Source organism: Thamnophis elegans, chromosome 2 (genome assembly GCF_009769535.1).
Source record: "Thamnophis elegans isolate rThaEle1 chromosome 2, rThaEle1.pri, whole genome shotgun sequence".
Classification (NCBI taxonomy): Eukaryota; Metazoa; Chordata; class Lepidosauria; order Squamata; family Colubridae; genus Thamnophis; species Thamnophis elegans.
In genome coordinates, this window is record NC_045542.1 from 35,386,882 (window position 1) to 35,407,803 (window position 20,922).

General features: G+C 45.5%; 1 protein-coding gene across 1 annotated transcript in view; it reads right to left on the bottom strand.

Moving 5' to 3' along the window:
• Positions 1-20,922, bottom strand: part of KCNH3 (potassium voltage-gated channel subfamily H member 3) — a 78,305-nt gene that overhangs the window by 3,377 nt on the left and 54,006 nt on the right. The window contains exons 4-14 of the mRNA XM_032210658.1: positions 20,292-20,422; positions 14,798-15,050; positions 12,764-12,921; positions 12,453-12,660; positions 10,419-10,682; positions 7,824-8,023; positions 4,574-4,823; positions 3,233-3,447; positions 1,431-1,711; positions 855-958; positions 673-740 (exon numbers count right to left, since the gene is read on the bottom strand). Of these exons, the coding sequence (XP_032066549.1) occupies positions 673-740; positions 855-958; positions 1,431-1,711; positions 3,233-3,447; positions 4,574-4,823; positions 7,824-8,023; positions 10,419-10,682; positions 12,453-12,660; positions 12,764-12,921; positions 14,798-15,050; positions 20,292-20,422 (2,132 nt within the window). The remainder of the gene's footprint in view (positions 1-672; positions 741-854; positions 959-1,430; positions 1,712-3,232; positions 3,448-4,573; positions 4,824-7,823; positions 8,024-10,418; positions 10,683-12,452; positions 12,661-12,763; positions 12,922-14,797; positions 15,051-20,291; positions 20,423-20,922) is intronic.

The window sequence follows — 20,922 nt, forward strand, 5'->3', positions numbered from 1 at the left end:
TCATTTGGTACTCAAAAGGTAAAACATGAGTTTGTGTTTTCAGAAGATCATTTAAATCCAACATTCTCTGTAGATAATATTTTCTAGACTAGTGTTTTAGATTTCCAAGGGTAGCCTGCACATACGCAGTCTACTTCCCTGCTGAACAAAAAGCAAGGAAGCTCCAGGTAAATCTCTCTCTAAAGCAGGGCTGTCCAACCTTGGCAACTTTTAAGACCTGTGGACTTCAACTCCCAGAATTCCCCAGCCAGCATTGCTGGTTGGGGAATTCTGGAAGTTGGAAGTCCACAAGGCTGTCTCTGTACTAGCCTGTTATTTTTAAGCAGGCTGCTCATGGCAGGCAGACACCAGAGGCGGTATTCAACAGGTTCTGACCAGTTCTGGAGAACCGGTAGTGGGAATTTTGAGTAGTTCGGAGAACCAGTAACCTCTGACTGGCCCTGCCCCCATCTATTCTCTACCTCCCAAGTCCCAGCTGATCAGGAGGAAATGGGGATTTTGCAGTAACCTTCCCCTGCCACGCCCACCAAGCCAAGCCACGCCCATAGAACCGATAGTAAAAAAAATTGAATCCCACCACTGGCAGACACATGACCTTAACTTACTAGATGTCAAGCGTGATAAAGTAATGCTATCAAAGGTACAAACTGATCGAGTTAAGAAAAGCCTTACCGCTTGGCGCAGTTTCTCAATGGTGTCCGCACCAGATAACTCAGGAGGGATAGTGAGCAGACCGCTATCTGGAAGAGGAAAAAGGGACCGAGCTGTTGAAGGCCACAAATTCAGCCTCCCAAGTGCTCTTGTTTCATATCCACCTCTTAGTGACCCCTTCCCCACATGAGGCAGAATGTTACCTGTACCAGGTGAAGGGCTGCTGTAATCTGGTCCTGATGGGCCAAGGCGGAAATTGAACATAGGTTTGTCTGAATTGGACCCATCCTCAATTCCATCTACAACTCTTTTGGAGAAGAAGAGGTAGAAAATAAGCATTTCAGAAAAGAGGCGCGTGGAGAGACTTGCATCCCTGTGCTTCAACATCTAAAAAAGATTATAAAGTCATGGCAACTGGACCAAAGTTTGTTAATCTGAGATGCTTCATTATTCATCCAAGTAACTTCTTCAGTCAAAATAAAAAGTATAGTTAGGCAGAGAGTCATTGGAATATACCTACTCTTGCCACAGCAAATGAAGAAGTTACTTGGATTAGTAACAAAACGTCCCAGGTTAACAAACTTCGGTCCCCTTGCCATGATTTTAACCTTTAAAAGATACTTTGGGCCTGGATGATTGAGTCTTCATTGACATGCTGTGCTTCAACAGTAACCTCTGACTTCCTACATGGGGAAAGGCTTTTCGATGGGGTCTTGTTGTTGTGCCCCCCCCCCATTCCCAAAGCTGGCCTGCACCTCCTTTCCATCCTGTGACCTTACCTGGGGCTCAGATCTGGGGGACCGCTGCAGGGCACGCTGTGCAGCCGCAATGCTGTGGGGCGTGAGGATGTTTCGGAGGCCACGTGGCGTGGCATTCCTGACCGTGATGGCAGGTGGCTGTGGGCCCCCGAGGACTTGGGGAGCAAGGGGCTGGCGGGCTCATCCTCTATCTGTGTAGGCAGGCAGGGCACTCTGCGGCGTGGAGGAAATGAAATTTCTGCGTCCTTCACCACCGAAAGCAAAGTGGCAGGTTCCCTGCTGCTTGGAGACGGTGACGTTGCCTATAGTGGAAGGAGACAGTGAAGGAACTCTTTGCCTTTCCCATTGCAGCTGCCTTTCTCTCTAGAATCGAGAAAGGACTATCCAAATGTGTAAACTATATTCCTCCCATAAACTATTTCTCGCTCTCATTGGTAAATGAGCCTCATAGCCAGATCCTCCATTGTCACCCCCTTGAGAACTTTTAAAGAAACAATTGCTATAAGAGTTCAGAATCCACTTGATTTTCTGCCTATGGGGCTGGTTCAAATCTGAAATAATTCTTACAGATATTAGGAATTAGCAGCCTCAGTGGGCTGTCCAGTGCAAGCTATTCCTGGCTGTCCAAAGTTTCTGAACAAAGGTGGGATACAATTCAAACTGATGCATTGGGAGTAGCTGGAAAGACATGGAAGCCCAGTTTTATCACCAGTTTTCCCAAGTCCTGCTGTGTGGGTTAAGCTTTGGATTGGGAGTAGATTTTCCCCAAATTTTCTTTTTGGTGTTGAGTGACTCTGGAGGATATACTGAAGACCTACCCAGCAGTATAGCTACTCCTTTCTTTCTAATGGCAAGTTGGGAGCCCAAGAAAAGCATGCTATAGAGTTATTCTCCTCCAGTTTCCTTTGACCTTTGTGGTTCTATGTTGGCTCTGTGCAGGTAAATATAACAATAGCACTTAAGACTTATATACCGCTCATAGTGCTTTCCAGCCCTCTCTAAGTGGCTTACAAAGTCAGCACATTGCCCCCAACAATCTGGTTCCTCATTTTGCCGAGGTGGCGCAGTGGTTAAATGCAGCACTGCAGGCTACTTCAGCTGGCTGCAGATCTGCAGTTCAGCTGTTCAAATCTCACTGGCTCAGGGTTGACTCAGCCTTCCATCCTTCCGAGGTAGGTAAAATGAGGACCCGGATTGTTGGGGGCAATATGCTGACTCTGTAAACCGCTTAAAGAGGGCTGAAAGCCCTATGAAGCAGTATATAAGTCTAACTGCTATTGCTATTGCTATTTTACCCACCTCAGAATGATGGAAAGCTGAGTCAACCTTGAGCCTGGTGGGATTTGAACTGTCAAATTGCAGGCAGATGGCAGTCAGCAGAAGTAGCCTGCGACACTGTGCCTACAATCTTTTACTAATTTCAAATAAACCAACTCTCTTTTTTTTAATTTGACTCTTGTTCTCCCAAATTGCATTTTGTAATTGGATTGGCTATACAACATACAGTAGCAGAATGCCAAAATAGAGCCTATAATGGAAACTTTGCTGATTTCCTGGCTGTGACAAACGAAGCATACAATGTCATCTGTAATCTAGACACACGTTTATAACACTTTATATTTTGTATTTTCATCTCTTGTGTTTTTTATTGAAACGTGATGTGGATGGTGCCATATGATAAATAATCATTTGTACTTGGATTTACCTCCCAGAGCCCTGCCTGGCACGATAACTGAATGAATCACTATTGCACCCAGAATGTGGCAATGGCAATTTGTTATCCAATAATAACACAGATTTCTCTATCGCCCTGCTCCGCTCACCTGGAAGACGCTGCCTCTACCCAGGTTGTAGCTGAGTTCACAAGGAAGTTCACGGAGGAATTTGCTGGCAAATTCTGGGTAGAGCTCCAGACTAGCCAGCAGGCCAGGCAAGCTCAGGCACTGCAGGTCGCAGTAGGTGAGGCCCCGCACGTCTGCATTGGCCTGGACCCCCGGTTCCTTGGATGAGATGTGGCAACCAATCAAGTCTCCCTTCCCTGCAAGGAAAAGAGCTAAAGGTGTGAATCCTTCATCAAGGGGAACAAAATGGAAGCCCTTTCAGACTCTTGTTCTGAAAAGAGGCTCACCGAAAACCCCAAATCGAAAGCAGCATGGGGATGAGCAGGATAGGATAGAAAAAGAAAGCAGAGCAGAAAGAGCTCATTTAAAAAAGCAATAATAAAAGGCAAAAACATTTGAAGTCTTGTTGAAATGTTGAGTCTATTACCCAACATAGGCTCCTGCACTTGCTACACCAAAGTATGATGAGGTAATTTTTTCTGCGAGCACCTTCAAGCCAGTTGTGACCAGTGATGGGATTCAAATTTTTTTACTACCAATTCTGTGGGCATGGCATGGCTTGGTGGGCGTGGCTTGGTGGGTGTAGCAGGGGAAGGATACTGTAAAATCCCCATTTCCACCCCATTCCAGGGGAAGGTTACTGCAAAATCTTCATTTCTTCCCCACTCCACTAACCTGCTTTCCAGCTCTGTTCTCCTGTGCAGGGCAACAGAAGGAGGCCCAGCTGACCAGATGGGACTCAGGAGGCAGTGAAGAGATGGGGGCGGGGCCAGCCAGAGGTGGAATTTCCTGGTTCCCTGAACTACTCAAAATTTCTGCTACTGGTTCACTAGAACCGTTCAGGACTGGCTGAATATCACCTCTACATTGAGGTTGGGTGGGCGGACAGCATGACAAAATGAAAGTTCAGGCCTCTATTCCCATCTTATTCTGGATATAGAAACCTTTTTCTCTGTGCAAAACCCCAGAACGTGAGCGTTTAGAACTTCTCCCATTACATCTGGATTCACACACCATATTTCAAGTCTAGATTAAATGGGCTTGGGTAATTTGTGGTTCATTGTGTCATGGGAATTGCCATTGTTTCAACTGCTAGGAGAAACAGGCTGTTAAATTGGGATATGGTTTATTACTCTGGGCACACCAAGATGTGGGGACACCATGACTGTGTTGTCTTCACCAAGCTTGAGGCTGCAGTAGTTTTCTCAAGTTTTTGAGAAACCAAAACTTGAGAAACAGCCAACTTTTTGAAACTTCACAGTCTCCCAGACTTACAACATGGGAAGGGGAAAGAGCAAGGACCGAAGGGGAAGCAGGTATTACCTAGGATGGCAAGCACGGTGCCATCTTTCAGCACCTCCATTGAGCCTGAGCAGATGAGATACAGAGCCTGGAGCGCATCTCCCTGCCGGATCAGGTATTCCCCCGGCGTGCAGAAAGAAGTCCGGACGGTGAGCGAAAGGGAACGCCGGCAACCACGACTTGCACCCTCAAAGATGGGCAGCTGGAGCAGTTCCTTGTGAAGATGAAGGGCGATATCGGCACGCAGCTCATCCGGGAGGCTATGCAGCAACTGGCGAAAAGGAAGACACAGCAGCGGGGTTAGAAGGTTTCCCTTCCCTTGGGAGAGCAGGGAGGCTGCTTTTGTCCGGGATGGTATAAGGACTCCTGGGGGTTGGACTAGAAGACTTCCAAAGCCCCTTCCAGCCCCATGATTCTGTGAGGCCCTCTCAATTCTGGAAAAAAGAATTGATCGGAAATAAAGTTGAAGGAGCTGCTTTCAAGATAACTTTCAAAAGGGCTTCTCAAACATGATATAGTATAGCCTTTATTGTCATTGTACACCATGAATACAATGAAATTGGTTTTAGCCTCACTGGTGCAATCCATGACAACAAATACAAACAACATAAATAAAGAATAATCCCTATGCAAGTAATTAGGGGAAAAGAAAAAATAAAGAAAAAGGAAAACTAGGCATACGTTTCCATGTGTGTGTGGAGTGATTGTGGTTGTGTTTAAAAGTCTGACAGTTCAAGGATAGAAACTATTTTTAAACCTATTTGTTTGGCTGGCTATGCTTTGATGTCTTCTACCCGATGGTAGAAGTGTGAAGAGACACTGACCAACAGGATGGTCACCTTCCATAATTTCTAATGCCCCCAATTTACACAACCACTCTTGACACCAAAACTTCATAGCCTCTAGAACTCGACTCCAACAAAGGGTTCACTGGCTGATGGTAATGTTTTAAAAAGGCTACTAGATATTTTGGGGGAATGCAAGCCTCGGGGGCAAGAACTGGAGTAGGCTGTATCAAAACTCCCCTGTCATTTTAGGGTCTGTCATTGTCTCCAAAAGACAAAATACATTTCTAGAAACATTTCTGAGCTTTGGGGAGGAAAAGTGAAATACTGGTGTAGAATGAAGTTGCTCTTTCATTCCACCTTGAACAGATAAGAGGAGGTAAATGTTTTAGCTGGCATCTAGAACAAGCGTATAATTGGCTTTGGGGAGCGAATCCAGTGCCCAAAGGAATGCCAATTCTGTTATCAATAGAATTTGGCTTCCAATTTTTATTACGAGAACAAGTCCTCATCACCTAGAGGGGAGGCTGAAAAAATGTTCATTGGTCAGGTCAGTGTATCCATTATCCAGTCCAGCAGAAACACTATAGAAACATATGGGCAAAGCTTTCAAGTGGAAGCATTGCTTTATTTCAATCGTTTGCCCAGCTGTTTCTATACAATATTTTCATTTTTCCACCATTTATTGTTTAGTGATCACATATCCCCGAGATGGCTACACAGATGGCCTTGCTTACCTGAAGTTAAGCCAGGTTTTGCTCTCCATGGCTTCTCCCCACCCCAAGCCAAGTTCTGATGGGCCAATTCCATTCATGAAAATACTGGTAGTCCTTGACTTATAACCACAATTGGGACCAGAATGTCTGCTGGCAAGTGACTCGCACCTGATTTTGTGAGCTTTTTTTGGCCAGGTCATTAAGTAAACCATTGCAGTTGTTAAGTGAATCATACAGTTGTTAAGCAAATGCAGCTTTCCCCCCATTTTGCTTGTGGGAAGTCATTTGGGACAGTTGCAAATGGTGATTCTGGGATGCTGCAAACTTTGTAAATAAATGCCGGTTGCCAATTGTCCGAATTTGTGACCATGGGGATCATGTGACCAAGGTTAAGTGCAAAAATTGGTTGTAAGTCTTTTTTTTTTCTGTGTTGTCATTTTGAACTGTTGCAAAATGAATGGTTGTTAAATTGAGGACTACCTATTTAACAACAGAGTGAGGAATAGGGAACAGAAGGTTGCAGTTAAGGCAATTGTGTACAGGCCAAGGCCAATTTCAGTGAGATGGAAGAGGAGCACCCACCTTTGTTAACCAAACGGTCTGTACTATTTATACTCTGCTTTCCTGTTCTGCTTCCTTTCTCCTACCAGCTGAGCTACCTGTCTCTTTCACTTCCACAGCTAAGAAAATGTGGCTCCTTTGTCAGCCTCTTGATCTTTCCCTCTGCTCTTCCTCCAAGGACTTCAAGGTAGTTTCCCAGCCATTGACCAGCTATTGACCTTCACAATAATTTGGAAGGCTGCTTAAGGGCAAGATCGGTGGGGAGAAAAAAATTGGCCTAGAGCTCTCCTGGGATTTGCATAATCAAGAGCTTTGACAGAATGGCTGAAGCCCTACGCTTCCTGTTTGGAAGGCATGGTGCACAGTTCACGCTCTAGTGGCCACTCAAGTTTCCTCTGCTCTGGACATGCCCCAAATGCATTGGGCTAAAAACTCTGGTCACGCATACTAGCATAACCCCTTAGCTTTGCTTAGTTAGGAATAATGGGAATTATAATTATAATGAAGAACAGTTACAGGAACTGGGTATGTCTAGTTTAATGAAAAGAAGGACCAGGGGAGACATGATAGCAGTGTTCCAATATCTCAGGGGCTGCCACAAAGAAGAGGGAGTCAAGCTATTCTCCAAAGCATCTGAGGGTAGGACAAGAAGCAATGGGTGGAAACCAATCAAGGAGAGAAGCAACTTAGAACTGAGGAGAAATTTCCTGATAGTTAGAACAATTAATCAGTGGAACAGCTGCCTCCAGAAGTTGTGAATGCTCCAACAGTGGCAGTTTTTAAGAAGATGTTGGATAGCCATTTGTCTGAAGTGGTGTAGAGTTTCCTGCCTAGGCAGGGGGTTGGACTAGAAGACCTCCAAGGTCCCTTCCAACTCTTTTGTTCTATTCTATTCTATTCTATTCTATTCTATTCTAATCTAATCCAGTGTTTCTCAACCTTGGCAACTTGAAGATGTCCGGACTTCAACTCCCAGAATTCCCCAGCCAGCATTCGCTGGCTGGGGAATTCTGGGAGTTGAAGTCCGGACATCTTCAAGTTGCCAAGGTTGAGAAACACTGATCTAATCTAATCTAATCCAATGCATCATCAAGAAGGCCATCTAGTTCCTCCCTAGCTCCTCCTCTCTCAGAAGAGCTAGGTGGCCCTGCATAAAATCATGCTCACTTTTCCCGCCCAGGTCTTGCCCACACCAGGGTTGGATCTCACCTCCCGAGTATCAATCCCATTGCTGGAACTCCAGGTGGCTTGGAAGTACTCCAGCATGCGCTGCTTCAAGGGTGCAGGGATCCGATGAATACGGATGTAGTCACGCAGGTCACGCGTACGGCTGTGGTAGAGGAAGCGCCGAGCATACATGCGTTGAATGATGGCCGTTACGTTGCCGAACACAACAGCGTGCATCAGTGCTGGGGGTGGAGGAGAAAGAGAACAGACCGAGGCTAGTCTGGCTGAGACGGCCAAGGAGAAGGTAAGCAGCAGAAGCACCGCCTGATTTTTGTGAGGCCGATGATGCCAACGATGCCTTCGATAGGAGGACCAGGACAAACTTCACAAGCAAATCGAAAAGAATGAAGGAAGTGTTGGGACTAAAAGTTTTGGACATAAACTTTATCTAGGTAGGAGAACAATGGAGCAATAACTGAGCTAGAACGGAATGGTCTGTAATACAGATTCAAAAGGCAGATCTAGTTTTGGGATACTCAGTTTATATGAATGATTTTCAGCATGTTTATTTAAGAAAAAAACCCAAGAGAGAAGTCCTCTGACCTGGTCTGCTCCTTATGATGATAGTTTTCTATCTGGCAAGGTGGTTTTATTTTTGTAGAAGAGAGTATTTCAAATAGGTTCTTCTTCATTTACATGACATAGAGGACCTGTACACTACATGAGTCAAAAAGAGGGCCATGAAAATATTTACAGACCCCTCACATCCTGGATATAAATTGTTTCAACTCCTACCCTCAAAACGACGCTATAGGGCTCTCCACACCAGAAGAACTAGACACAACTAGACTCTGCTAAATAAATCATTCCCTCACCATTGTCAAACTATTCACTAAGGCTGCATTATTATCACTTATTAGTCTTCTCATCATTCCTATCACCCATCTCCTCCCACTTATGACTGCAGGACTGTAACTTTGTTGCTTGTATCCTTACGATTTATATGGATATTGTTCCCTGATTGCTTATTTGTACCCTATCACTACCATTAAGTGTTGTACCTTATGATTCTTGACGAATGTATCTTGTCTTTTAATGTACACTGAGAGCATCTGCACCAAAGACAAATTCCTTGTGTGTCCAATCACACTTGGTTAATAAAGAATTATATTCTATTCTATTCTTATCTATTCCATTCTCTACTCTCTTCTATTCTCTATTCCATTCCCTACTCAACCCTACCCTACCCTACTCTGCTCTGCTCTACTCTCTATTCCATTCCATTCCATTTCTATTCAATTGTCCTTAACTTACAGTCATAATCAGGTCCAGAATTTCCATTGCTAAGCCCAATTTTACAAACCCTTTAATTTATTTTTTGCAAATTACTGCTGTAGTTAAGTGACTCATGTTCTCATTAAGTGAATCCAACTTCCCCCATTAACTTTGCTTGTCAGAAGCTAACTGGAAACATCACAAATGGTGACTACACGACTCCGGGACGCTGTAACTGTCATAATACATGCCAGTTATCAACTGTGTCAAATTTTGATCGTGTGACCCTGAGTATGTTGCTACAGTCGTGAGTGCAAGGACTGGTCATCAGTTATTCTTTTCAGTCCTGTTGTAGGTTTGAACAGTTGCTAAATGAATAGTTGTAAATCGAGGATTACCCACCGTCCAATTCATACCTTTTATTTATAATTTCATTCTATGGATGTGTTTCTGCATGTCCTGGCCCAAGATGAAATTACTTATTTGAATGGTCAGTTTATCATTTATTATGTTTCTGCCTTTTTCTCCAAAAAACAATATCCTAAAAAAACCTGGTCTCCAACATACAGATCCTTGCCCCATATCACTGTAGTTGTGGCTGTAATCCCGCTATTCTGCAATTAAACCATAAACTAATCTTACCCAATCTTGCTGTCTCTAGCTGTCTTGGACAAACATGGCAGCTAAGAATTTGGGAAGCTGAGAATCTGGAGAACATCCAGAGAATATCCAGGTGGAAGAAGCAGCACAAAAACTGAATCAGAACCAGAATTCCAGAAGAATTCCTCATTGGTTGCCCGTGCAACCAATGAATGGGCAGGGAAGCAGGCCTCTCCTTACCTTGACAAGTCTTCTTCTGCTTCCCCTTTCAGTAAACTTTGCTGAAGGTTAGCCACAGAGTATATGAACGAGAGATATTTGGTGCACCCACCCACCCCTTGCCTCTTCTTTCTTCTTGATTTCCTTAGTCTAACAGTTAAAAATTAGGTCTAAATTTAAAAAGGCAGCTTTCATTTCCCACCACTAATGTGTTCCGCAATCTGAGAAGAACCGAGATCGGCCATCTGATTTTCTTTTCTTACCATTGGAAGGAGGCTAAGGAAGGATGTAAGAACCATCTTGCTGGTTGTTGGCGATGCACCAAAATAAAACTCACAATAATAGAAGGTGCTTGGCCCGTTGTCATGAGAACTAGATTGCCCAAGAACCTGAGTTAGAAGCTGAGAGGAGGAGGAAGAGGAGGAGGAGGAGGAGGAGGAGGAGGAGGAGGAGGAGGAGGAGGAGGAGGAGGAGGAGGAAAGATGCTTGGGAGGTCTTATGGGTTCTCCTTGCTATCCCACCTAGGGGTAGAGCCCAACTCACCCCCCACCAGCATGGTGCAGATGGAGAAAATCTTCTCTGAGTCAGTGTTTGCCGATACGTTGCCAAAGCCCACGCTGGTCAGGCTGCTGAGGGCAAAGTATAGGGAGGTAATATAAGCACTGCGCAAGGAGGGTCCCCCTAAGAGTTCCCAAGTTGTGCCGTTCAGGGAGGAAGTCTGGTTGGTAGGTTCTTCTTCACCACTGCTGTTCCTCTGAGCCAGGTAATAGGGAGTCTCCAGGCGTCGAGCCAGCTCCTGCAGCCAACCTGCAAGGATGGGGAAGAAGGAAGCCAAGCTAGAAGAATACCCACCTTAAGCTCCTTCTCCTGAATACTATTCCTTCACCCTTATAGATGGGGTTCCTTTCCCAAAAACACGCCAGCTGCAGACACGGCCTCTTCTGGTCCAGTGTCCTGCAGGAGAACCTCAATAGTAAAGCCTTGTAGGCCAGGAGATAGAAGTTCCAACATTGGTCCATCAGAGAGCTTTGGACAACCAGGACATGCAGGCAATTGCCTTCATTTGAATCTCTTTTAACAGGACTGTACTAAAACAAAATGGGGTACACAACCTATTAGTCTTCCAGGCATTGTTGGACCATAATTCCTGACATCTTTCCCACTGATCATACTGCCCGGGATGGATGAGAATCAGCCAGTGGTGAAATCTAATTTTTTTTTACTACCAGTTCTGTGGGCGTGGCTTGGGGGCATGGCTTGGTGGGTGGGGTCATGTGACTATATAGTCATGTAACTGGGGGATCAAAAGACAGAAACTCACTTTAACAATGTCCTGCTGGAGCAGGGTTGGACTAGATGCCCACCAGGTCCCTTCCAGCCCTGGATTATCCTCTGAAGCTACATCTAGTGCAGTTTTGTAGTCCTTCCTTCCACTCCTTTTTCCCTCCTTCCCTTTCTCTCTCTCTCTCTTTCTTTCTTTCTTTCTCTCTCTCTCTCTCTCTTTCTTTCTCAGCACCAGCCACCCCCCGTTTTTGACCTAGCAGGTTTCAGCACTCTGCCAGCAAAACAGGCTCCTGACCTCCGCTTCCAGTTGTGACCGTCTGCTACAACCCTGGATCAGTAGTGGGTTTCAGCTCCTGTTGCAACTGGTATGCTGTAACAGGAGCCGGGCATGCAACACGGGCACGCGTGCTGCGTGTGCATGTGCACCCACCGCCTGCAATGCTCCAGCTGCTCGGTGGAGCATCGCGCAGGTGCCATACATTGGGTGTGCGTGTGCAGATGGCCCGTTTCCTTCAAATCCAGGTAAGGAACGAGGGCAGGCGGGCCCTCCAAAGTACTGTTCTGGTACGGTGGCTGCTGCTTCCGGCAGGCACCGGTACGTGGGTACCGGGGCGTACCGCCTGCAACCCACCACTGATCTGGATGTGTGTTGGATGTCAGTTCCCATCATTTCACCCAGTGTGCCCAAAGGGAATGGGGCAAATCAGGACTTTGTACCATCGCAGTTGAAAGCCACGGCACCATATCAAAGGAGGAATGTAATTTGAAAGCATGGAGGAAAGAGATCCATCTCTAAACCAAAGATAAATCCAGAGAGGCTGGAGATTCTCCCAGCTCTCCTCATTTAAAAAAGAAAAGGGAAGAAAAAACCCTGCTTCACCAAGTTGCAACAGATATATCACCCTTGAGCACTGAGTCTCTCTCTTTCTCTCCACACTCCCCATGGGATTTGGCAGCTCTATCTCAAAGCCAATGTGGCAGTTACTTGTTAATTTGTCGCCATGCGGTCCCTAGAGTCTGCTGGAGAATGGTAATTATGAAAGAGCTCATGGTCCTCAACACGAGAGAGACTCTGCGGCTTATTTCTGCACTTGGCTGGAGGTGGCCACAGCCATTCATACATGCCTTCCTGCTTCTACTTGGCCTTAAAGTGCATCTTCCACACAGTTGCAACATGCAGAGATCTGAGGAGGTCCCACTCTAATCTGGGAGAAGAAAATAACACACCCACCCCCATCAGTTGACACACACACCCCGAATCCCACACCAAGGAAGTTAGACCCCGGCACGCACCTATCCCGGGCAACTGGGAGGGGCTGCTCTCCACTTCCCGCTGGCCGATGAAGTACCAGACGCAGGCGACCCAGTGAGCCAGAAGGGCAAAGACAGTCATGAGCAGGGTAAGCACCACGGCGCTGTACTGGGAGTACCGATCCAGGTTGGGCAGCAGCCGTAGTAACCGCAAGAGCCTCACCGTCTTCAGCAGGTGTGCCCCAAAGTACTGGAGGAAAAGAAAAGACCAGATATGCCTACAAAGCACCCTCTGGGGTTGAGGGGGAATGTTGTGATGGTGCCCCATCAGGGAGGTTCTGAGCCCAACTCACCACATTGACCTTGAAGGCATAGAGAAGGTCGAAGGGTAATGCTGCTAAGAGGTCCAGCACGAACCAGCGGGTCAGGTAGTGTAGGAATATAGCATGAGGATCGAAGACCACCTGCCCCGATTTGCTGACAAATGTGGTGCGAAAATTCAACACAATGTCTGCAAAACAATGTAAACAACAACAATAAAAGAATGGCAACCCTTACGCAAGTCTTCCTTCCCTTGGTGTCTTCCAGGTTACAGAATGACACAATTCAAAGGCATCTGGTAGGAAAGGCCAGGCTATGTCAGGCCTGCAGCCATCTTTTCTTTTGGATCTTTGGCCCGCCACACTTTCTATTATTCTACTATGCATTTTCTATTGTGGGAAAATGGGAGGGGGATTGTACAGAGTTAGATGAGATGTAGCCATAACAAAATTATTTCTAGAAAGCCAAGGTGATCCTTTGTCTCTGCACCTCTACACCTGACCGGAACTGGATGGTGGAACTGCAAGCATGGCAGTGGGAGATTGGACCATGTGATGGACTTCTGGGTGTGGGGGCGAGATCTTGAACTTTCAACTAGGTGGGGAAAAACGGGAAGCTTACAGATTCGGGTTTTCCCAGATGTGCCAATATGGCTCTCTTAATAAATTCGAACTTTGAGCAATACTTTGCCTTGGACTCTGATTTTGGATGCTATTTGGAATGCTGACAGGCTACTTAATACTCTCACCACCTGATGCTTTCAAGCTGTGAGCCTACCATCATCTGTTTTTCTTACTATGCAAATGGTCGCTTGAGCGGAAGCCACGGAGTGATGCTCATGTGTAGCTGAGGTCACCCCAAACAACTCTTATGCCAGTGAAAGGAAATCACCTCCTGGGAAGGGCCTAGCTTGTTACAAGTGAGTCAGAAGACCTGGGAGGGAAGCAAAAAGGGCTCTCTTCAAGCCAGCTATGAGCAAGAAATCCTCTGAGCTGCTCAAGCAGGATCTAGCTTCATGGTGCAATTTTGATCTGGGACCACAGTAGCCAGTCCCTTAACAATCTCCAATTTTGGAAGCAAAGAACTTTTCAGGCAGAGTTGTAGTGGTGCAGTGGTTAGAACACAGTATTGCAGGCTATTTCTGCTGGCTGCCGGCTGCCGGCAGTTCTGTTCTCACCAGCTCAAGGTTGAGTAGGCCTTTCATCCTTCTGAGGTTAGTAAAATGAGGAGCCAGATTGTTGGGGGACAAGATGCTGAGTCTGTAAACTGCTTAGAGAGGGCTGTAAAAGCACTGTGAAGCAGTATATGAGTCTTAAGTGCTATTGCTAGTGCTATCACAAATCTTCACAGGCTTTATTCAAAACCAGAGCCTAGACTTCTTGGATTCCAGTTGCCAAATTCCCAAATGCAGAAATGAGAGTCTTTCTAACAGTCCCTGCACTTCAAACACCATTAGGCCTGCAGGGTTTCAGAGTTGATCTGCATGATTGCCCATCAAGTTCAGTATTAAAAGTAGTGCTCAACTTACAACCAAAATTGGGACCAGAATTTCTATTGCTATGCATGGCGGTTGTTAAGTGAGTCATGTCTGATTTTATATTGTTTGCCATGGTTCTTAAGTGCATCACTGCCATTATTAAATGAATTGTGTGTGATCGTGAATCAAATCCAACTTTGCTTGTTGGAAGCTGGCTGGGAATGTCACCAAGGGAAGGAAGGAAGGCATGCAAATGGCGCTCCATGGCCCTGGAATGCCGCCATCGTGGTAAAGACATGCCAGTTGCTGGGTGCCCACATTTTCATTATGTGACCCTGGGGATACTGGGATCATCGTAAGTGAAAAGACCAGTCAGATGTCACTTTTTTCAGTGTTGTCATTTCAAGCAGTCCCTAAATGAATGATTGTAAGTTGAGGACAACCTGTCTTTACACTGACCAGCGATAGCTGCTCTCCGATTCTCCTCTATCTTGGAACATCAGGAATTAAACAGGGGACTGTTTGCATCTTAATCCTGAAGGCTGCCAACATGCCCCACCCTCCCAGGTGCTGATACCTGTCCCCATACCTAAGATAAAAAGGATTTCAACAGAGAGATCACAGACACTGGGGGGCGCACGAGAAGTCTCTGGAAGCCTTTCATCCTTGGTGCCATTGAAGCAGACACTGTAGGGCACTGTGACAGCCACGTACAACGTGGCCAGGAGAATCAGTCCGTCCCAGCCAGCCTTGAAGGTACCGTAATGCAGCAGGATGAATGGCGACTTGCGAGCAGCAGCCACTTTGTATTCAGGCAACGCGGGCTTCTCACCAAACACGCCCTGGAGAGAAACCAACAAGAAAGATTAAATGCTCAGGAACTGCAAGTCTAGGATATCACTGCCAACAATGGTCACCGTGCAAAGCAGGGGTCCCAGGCAGGGGTGGGTTTCAATTTTTTTCACTACTGGTTCAGTGGACGGGGCTAGAGGGGGGGCATGTGACTGAGTGGGGTGGACAACTTGACGTCACTCACGCACACTCAGTCACATGACCCTCTCACCAAGCCATGCCCACCGAAATGGTGGTGAAAAGTTTTGATGGAGGGGGGGGCTCCAGCCTCAGAGCTAAGGGAGTGCCTGCAAACTACCCAGTAGGAAAAAAAAGTTTTTGTCCTCCCCGGCCCCCAAGAACACTCTGCAGGCTTCAGCAGGGCTGGGGGAAGGGAAAAATGCCCTAATTTTTGCAAAAAATGACCTGTTTTTCTCAAAAACAGGGGCATTTTTCCCTTCCCCCAGCCCTGCTGAAGCCTGCAGAGTGCTTCTGGAGGTGGGGGGAAGGCAAAAAAAGGCCTCAGTTTTTGCAAAAAACAGCCCATCTCTGGGACCTCTCTGGGACTGGCATGTGCATACTATTAAAAAAAAGCGGGGGAATTCATTTTTTCAATGAAGATTGTTCTGCGCATGTGCAAAACAGAAAATAAAGGTGGTGGCGCCCAGGATAGAACCAGTACGGTCACGTGTCCGCCTATTACTAGCTATTACTACCTATTCAGCCAAACTGCACCGCACTGGTAGGAACCCACATCTGGTCCCAGGATTGAGCAAACCCTCCCTACCTGGCCTATGTGGGCTAGTAGGCAGGGAGACCCTGAGGAATCAATCAAGTAGGGAAATTAAGAGTGAGTGGATGATTTTGCATCCAATTGGCCCACCACTGGATCTGCCTGCTTTTTTGATCCTATTGTTGGGTACTGTGGTGTGATGGAATGTGCACCTGCAGCATCAGAGAGGAGAGTATTTTGCCAACTCAGTGCCTTCCCAGAAAGTGGCTCAGATCAAGAGACGGCACAGTCCTGAGCTGAATGGGGAAGAGGTTCAGGGTAGCCACACCTTAGAATCTTTCAGGATAGATCTATCACAGGGGGGTTAAACTCAAGGCCTGTGGGCCGGATTCAGCCCATGGGGTGCTTAGATCTGGCCCCTGGGCCCCCCCTGGAAACAGCAAAGGACTGGCCCATGGTGCCTCTGCCAGCAAAAACAGAGCTTGCACGGGCCACATGTGGCCCTCCTGAACTCCATTTTTGCTAGCAGAGGGTTGCAGGAGGCTGTTGCCGCCATTTTTCCTGGCAAGGTGCTCAGGCCACCACAGGCAGCTCCAACACGAGTGATGTCGAGCTGGTCATGCCCATCCTGGCCACGCTCCTATTCTCCCCCACCCCCCAAAGTCAAACACAACCCTGCTACAGCCCTCAATGAAATTGAGTTTGACATCCCTTGTCTAGTGCATTGGGAGGTTATAGCTTTAGTTTGGCAAGATTTTGTCCATTAGCCGTGAGCAAATAAAAGATTTGAACTCAAATGGATCTCATTGTCTCATCTCTAGGCTTGGGTCTGACAGCTAGTAGGTTAAAGAATGTCTATTTGAAATCCTGCCTGGTGCGGCCCCTCTAGGGATCCCAAACTGGAGATCTCACGTCTACAACTCAGTTTTGTGTCATTGCCTTTCTAACCAGGGAATTCTAGAGGATGCAGACTGAGACTATTTGGAGGGGGCCAGGATGGGCCAGGCAAGGTATAAAATCTTAAATCCTTTCCAGGATTATTTTGCCCTGATCCAGTAAAGCTCAGATACATACGCCTCAATCTCTGAATACAGATCTTCTTCACAAAGTTAAGGGCTTAAGAAGGATAACTAATTAAATGTGACTACTACCCATCTGTAACCTCTGGAGGGAAGGGTGTACTGCATTTGGTCCAGTAACTACACACTGCTACAACTTAAACCAAATACAAGTACATTCAATGGGGCTGCCTGAGATTGCTGATATTTTCTGTGCTTTTCTATATATTTTTTTGTTTCGGTATCTATTTTGACTTTTGCAGTGAATGAACCTGTTCTATATTTAGTGAATGTTTAATAAAGAAATGTTGGTATAAAAAAATGAGCCAGCTGTTTCATTAATCAGGGTGAAGGATTGCCCCGGGCAATAGATTTTGAGTGTTATTTATAAAATATGTACCATATTCTTGGAAAACAGAGCTGTGTATGTTGCTGCATGACTTATTCTTCATCGTTAAATTAGCCTTGCTCTGTCCTAAGACGTAATAAAAAAATACCAACACTGAAGTGAGAATCAATTGCCAACTGGCTGACATCTGCATATGGAATAGAAGGGGCAAAATAATTTTAGACTGGACTTCATTAGCATAACTCAATGTCTAGATAATCATGGGAGTACAGGTAGTCCTTGAGTTATGGCCACAATTGAGTACAAAATTAATGTTGCTAAATGAAACATTTGTTAAGTGAGTTTGCCCCATTTTACGACTTTGCTTGCCACAGTTGTTAAGTGAATCATTGCATTTGTTAAGTTAGCAACATGTTTGACTTTGCTTGTCAGAAGGTCGCAAAAGCTGATGACATGATCCTGGGGCACTGCAATTGTCATAATAATAAATATATGAACCATTTGCCAAGCATCTGGATTTTGATCATGTGACCATGGGGATGCTGCGACGGTCATAAGTATGAAAAACAATCGCAAGTCACATTTTTCAGTGCTGCTGTAAGTTTGAATGGTCATTAAATGAACTGTTGTAAGTCAAGGACTACCTGTATGTAATTTCAGGGCTTGTGGTTCCCTAAAAAAGGAGATAGAGAAGTGTGCAAGAGCTCTCTACAGAGATGGAAGGAACCTCCATGTAAGATCACTTTCCCCTCTTGGAGAGTTGGAGGGAACATATTAAAAATGCTCGCATGGTTTGCTTGTAAGTTTTTGTACAAATTATCTTGGTCATCAACAGAGATGAGAGAAAGAGAGGGAGAGACAGAGAGAGAAAGAAAGAAAGAAAAAGAAAGAAAGAAAAAAAAGAAAGGGAGACAGAGAAAAGAGAGACAGAAAAATAGAGAGAAAAAATAGAGAAAGAAAACAGAGAGTGACACAGAGAGAGAGAGGGAGGGAGAGAGAGATAGAGAGAAATGATAAACGTTGGAAACAAACAAATAAGGAGAAATCAATACCCTAATCAAGGAACTACCAAGGAAAAAAAATCATACCTCAGCACTGGCAGAACGAGCAATGTATATAAACAGGGAGCAAACCCCACACTCACTAGCACTGATGACAGTACCTATTTTGGCAATGAAAAGTTTGCAAGCAAGCAACCAAGCACAGAGAGCATCAAGGATTCCAAAAGCTGAGATTCCTGCTTTTTAAAAGATATTCCTTGATTGGCTCTATTAAACGTCAATAGACAGCAAGAGCAAATCGTTGGGGAAGTAAGTCATGTGCATGGCCAGCAGTTGTGGATTTTCTAGCAGTTGTTTGGCCAACACTTGAACTATTGGACAGCCAGGGCCATTTTGTATTGACAGAACTGTTGGGGACTCTTGAGGAATGAATCTTGAGGAATGAATCAGAAATTGCTCGACACTAACAATCTCAAAACTGAATTCCCGTGGTTCAGGGAAGATCTTGGATTTGGTTGTGCTTACAGCTCTCCAGATAGTTATCATGGTCTCTCTTAGTTACTTTACCACTGATTACCACTGATTTTGAGTCATTTGTGCCTGTTCCCCAAAACACACAATCATTCAGATGAACATGTTACAAATACTATGTTTCCCTGAAAATAAGACCCGGTCTTATTTTCTTATTTTGGGGGGCTGTCTTACTCACTTACCTTAGCACTACTGCGGCTAGGCCTCCCATGCCCCCGACACCGGTTGCGCCGCTGTCTGACTTCTGTGGCCGCTTGCAGCCAGACACTGTGTGACTCATCATGCCGGTGCCGCCGCTTGTGGCAGGAGGCTGCGTGGTGTGTTGTGTCATTGTGCGCATGAGCAGCAGCACTGGCGCAATGTGCAATATGGCATCCTGCTGCAAGCGATGGCACTGGCATGACGAGCCTTGCAGCGTTCTGCTGTGAGCAGCAGCACCGGTGTGATGCGCCACGTGGTGGCCTGCCACGAGCAACAGCAACGGCACAACAAGGTATGATAATCATTTGATCATCCTCCATGTGAAATCAAAAAATTTTGAGGTCCTCCTTCAAGCATCATTTTGATTAGATGGCAGAGCAACAAGTCTAGTGTCCTTCAAGGTCCACTATTTTCTTTTTCTCAGGTGGTTCAAGTTGCCCCATATTCATTTAATAGTGCTGACACATGAAGGCATTTTCATTTAAAGATGCTTTGGAAACATATCTTCAATTATTTTTTTCCTCAAGTTTACTGTATTTTTTGGAGTATAAAACGCACCAGAGTATAAGATGCACCAAGATTTTGAAGGCAAATTTAAAAAAAAGTTTTTGCACTCTGCAAACCTCCCCAAAATGGCCAGTTTTTTTGTCAAAAAAAGGCATGCATAGCCTTTAGGAAGCTTAGAGAGTGCTCCTGTGGGCTTGGGGGGTAAAAATGAGCAAAACACAGCCCGTTTTTCGCTCATTTTTGCCCTCCTCAGCCCCCAGGAGCACTCTGGAAGCCTCCTAAAGGCTCTGCATGGCCATTTTGGTGAAGGGGGTGGGGTTTCAGGAGGCCAAAAATGCTGCATTTAGTGTATGACGCACACAGATTTTCAGCCTCTTTTTTGAGGGAAAAAGGTGCGTCTTATATTCCGAAAAAAATGGTAAACAGCTTTTGGTTTCTATTTTTCAGTATGCATTATCTTATTTCTTAATCTTTGAGATTTAATGAAATATTACATTTAAACAAAAGAATTGTGAACAAAAGGTTTGGAGTAGTGGGTGAAATAGTATTACATTCCTTGCCCCTGTGGTAAACATTCAGCTCTTTCCCCTCATTCAACAAACTGAGATCCTGTAGGGTCCCTTTACTTCTATCCACTAAACTTCTGAAAGCCTGTTTTGCCCTTGGCCTTGTCCAGGAGTTGTATTGACTTACCTTCCCTACTGGTTTCCAAATGTGAGCACACAACCTTCCACGCATGCCCTTTTGGCAAAAAAAGGGCCTAAATGGGATGCCGTAGAACTGGGTCAAGCGGGTGGGGTTACCCACGATTTTTGCTATTGGTTCGGGCGAACTGGTAGAATACCACCTCTGGCATTGACCATACTAAGTACCTTGTGGAGTTTGCGTTTTCCTTTGCCTTGCTTCTGGAGATGTCCTGAGAGGTGATAAAGCACAGCCCGGCTTCGCCGACGATTGGCATTGAAGCCTTTAGCTCCAGCTCGGCTGTAACGTCGCCGTCCACCTAGCAAAAGACAAAATCTCCAGTGATGAAACACCTACAACTTCTGGAGGCAAGCTATTAAACTGATTAATTGTTGTCAGCATCAGGAAGTTGGCTCTCTCTTTGTTAACTTCCAACTGTTACTACCTGTTTTATCCTCAGATGCTTTGGAGGATATGTGACCCCTCCTCTCTGTGGCAACCCCTCAAATACTGGAAGACTGATATTGTGTCACCCCTAGTCCTTCTCTTCGTTGGACTCGACTAGACATGCCAAGTTCCTGCAACCGTTCATTGCATTTCATCAATATGTATCTGTTCATTAACATGACCAGGAAACTGGTCATAATGAGAAAGTAAAATATAGTACTATAGATGCCAGTTCAGAAGAAATTTCTAAATTCAATGACCGTCGCTACAAAAGAACTGGAGCCTGAGAGTTAGCTTCTTCTTATTTTTGGATACTATCCTAAATGTTATTGTTGTCTTACATCAGCAGAAATATAATTGGAGAAAAAAGCC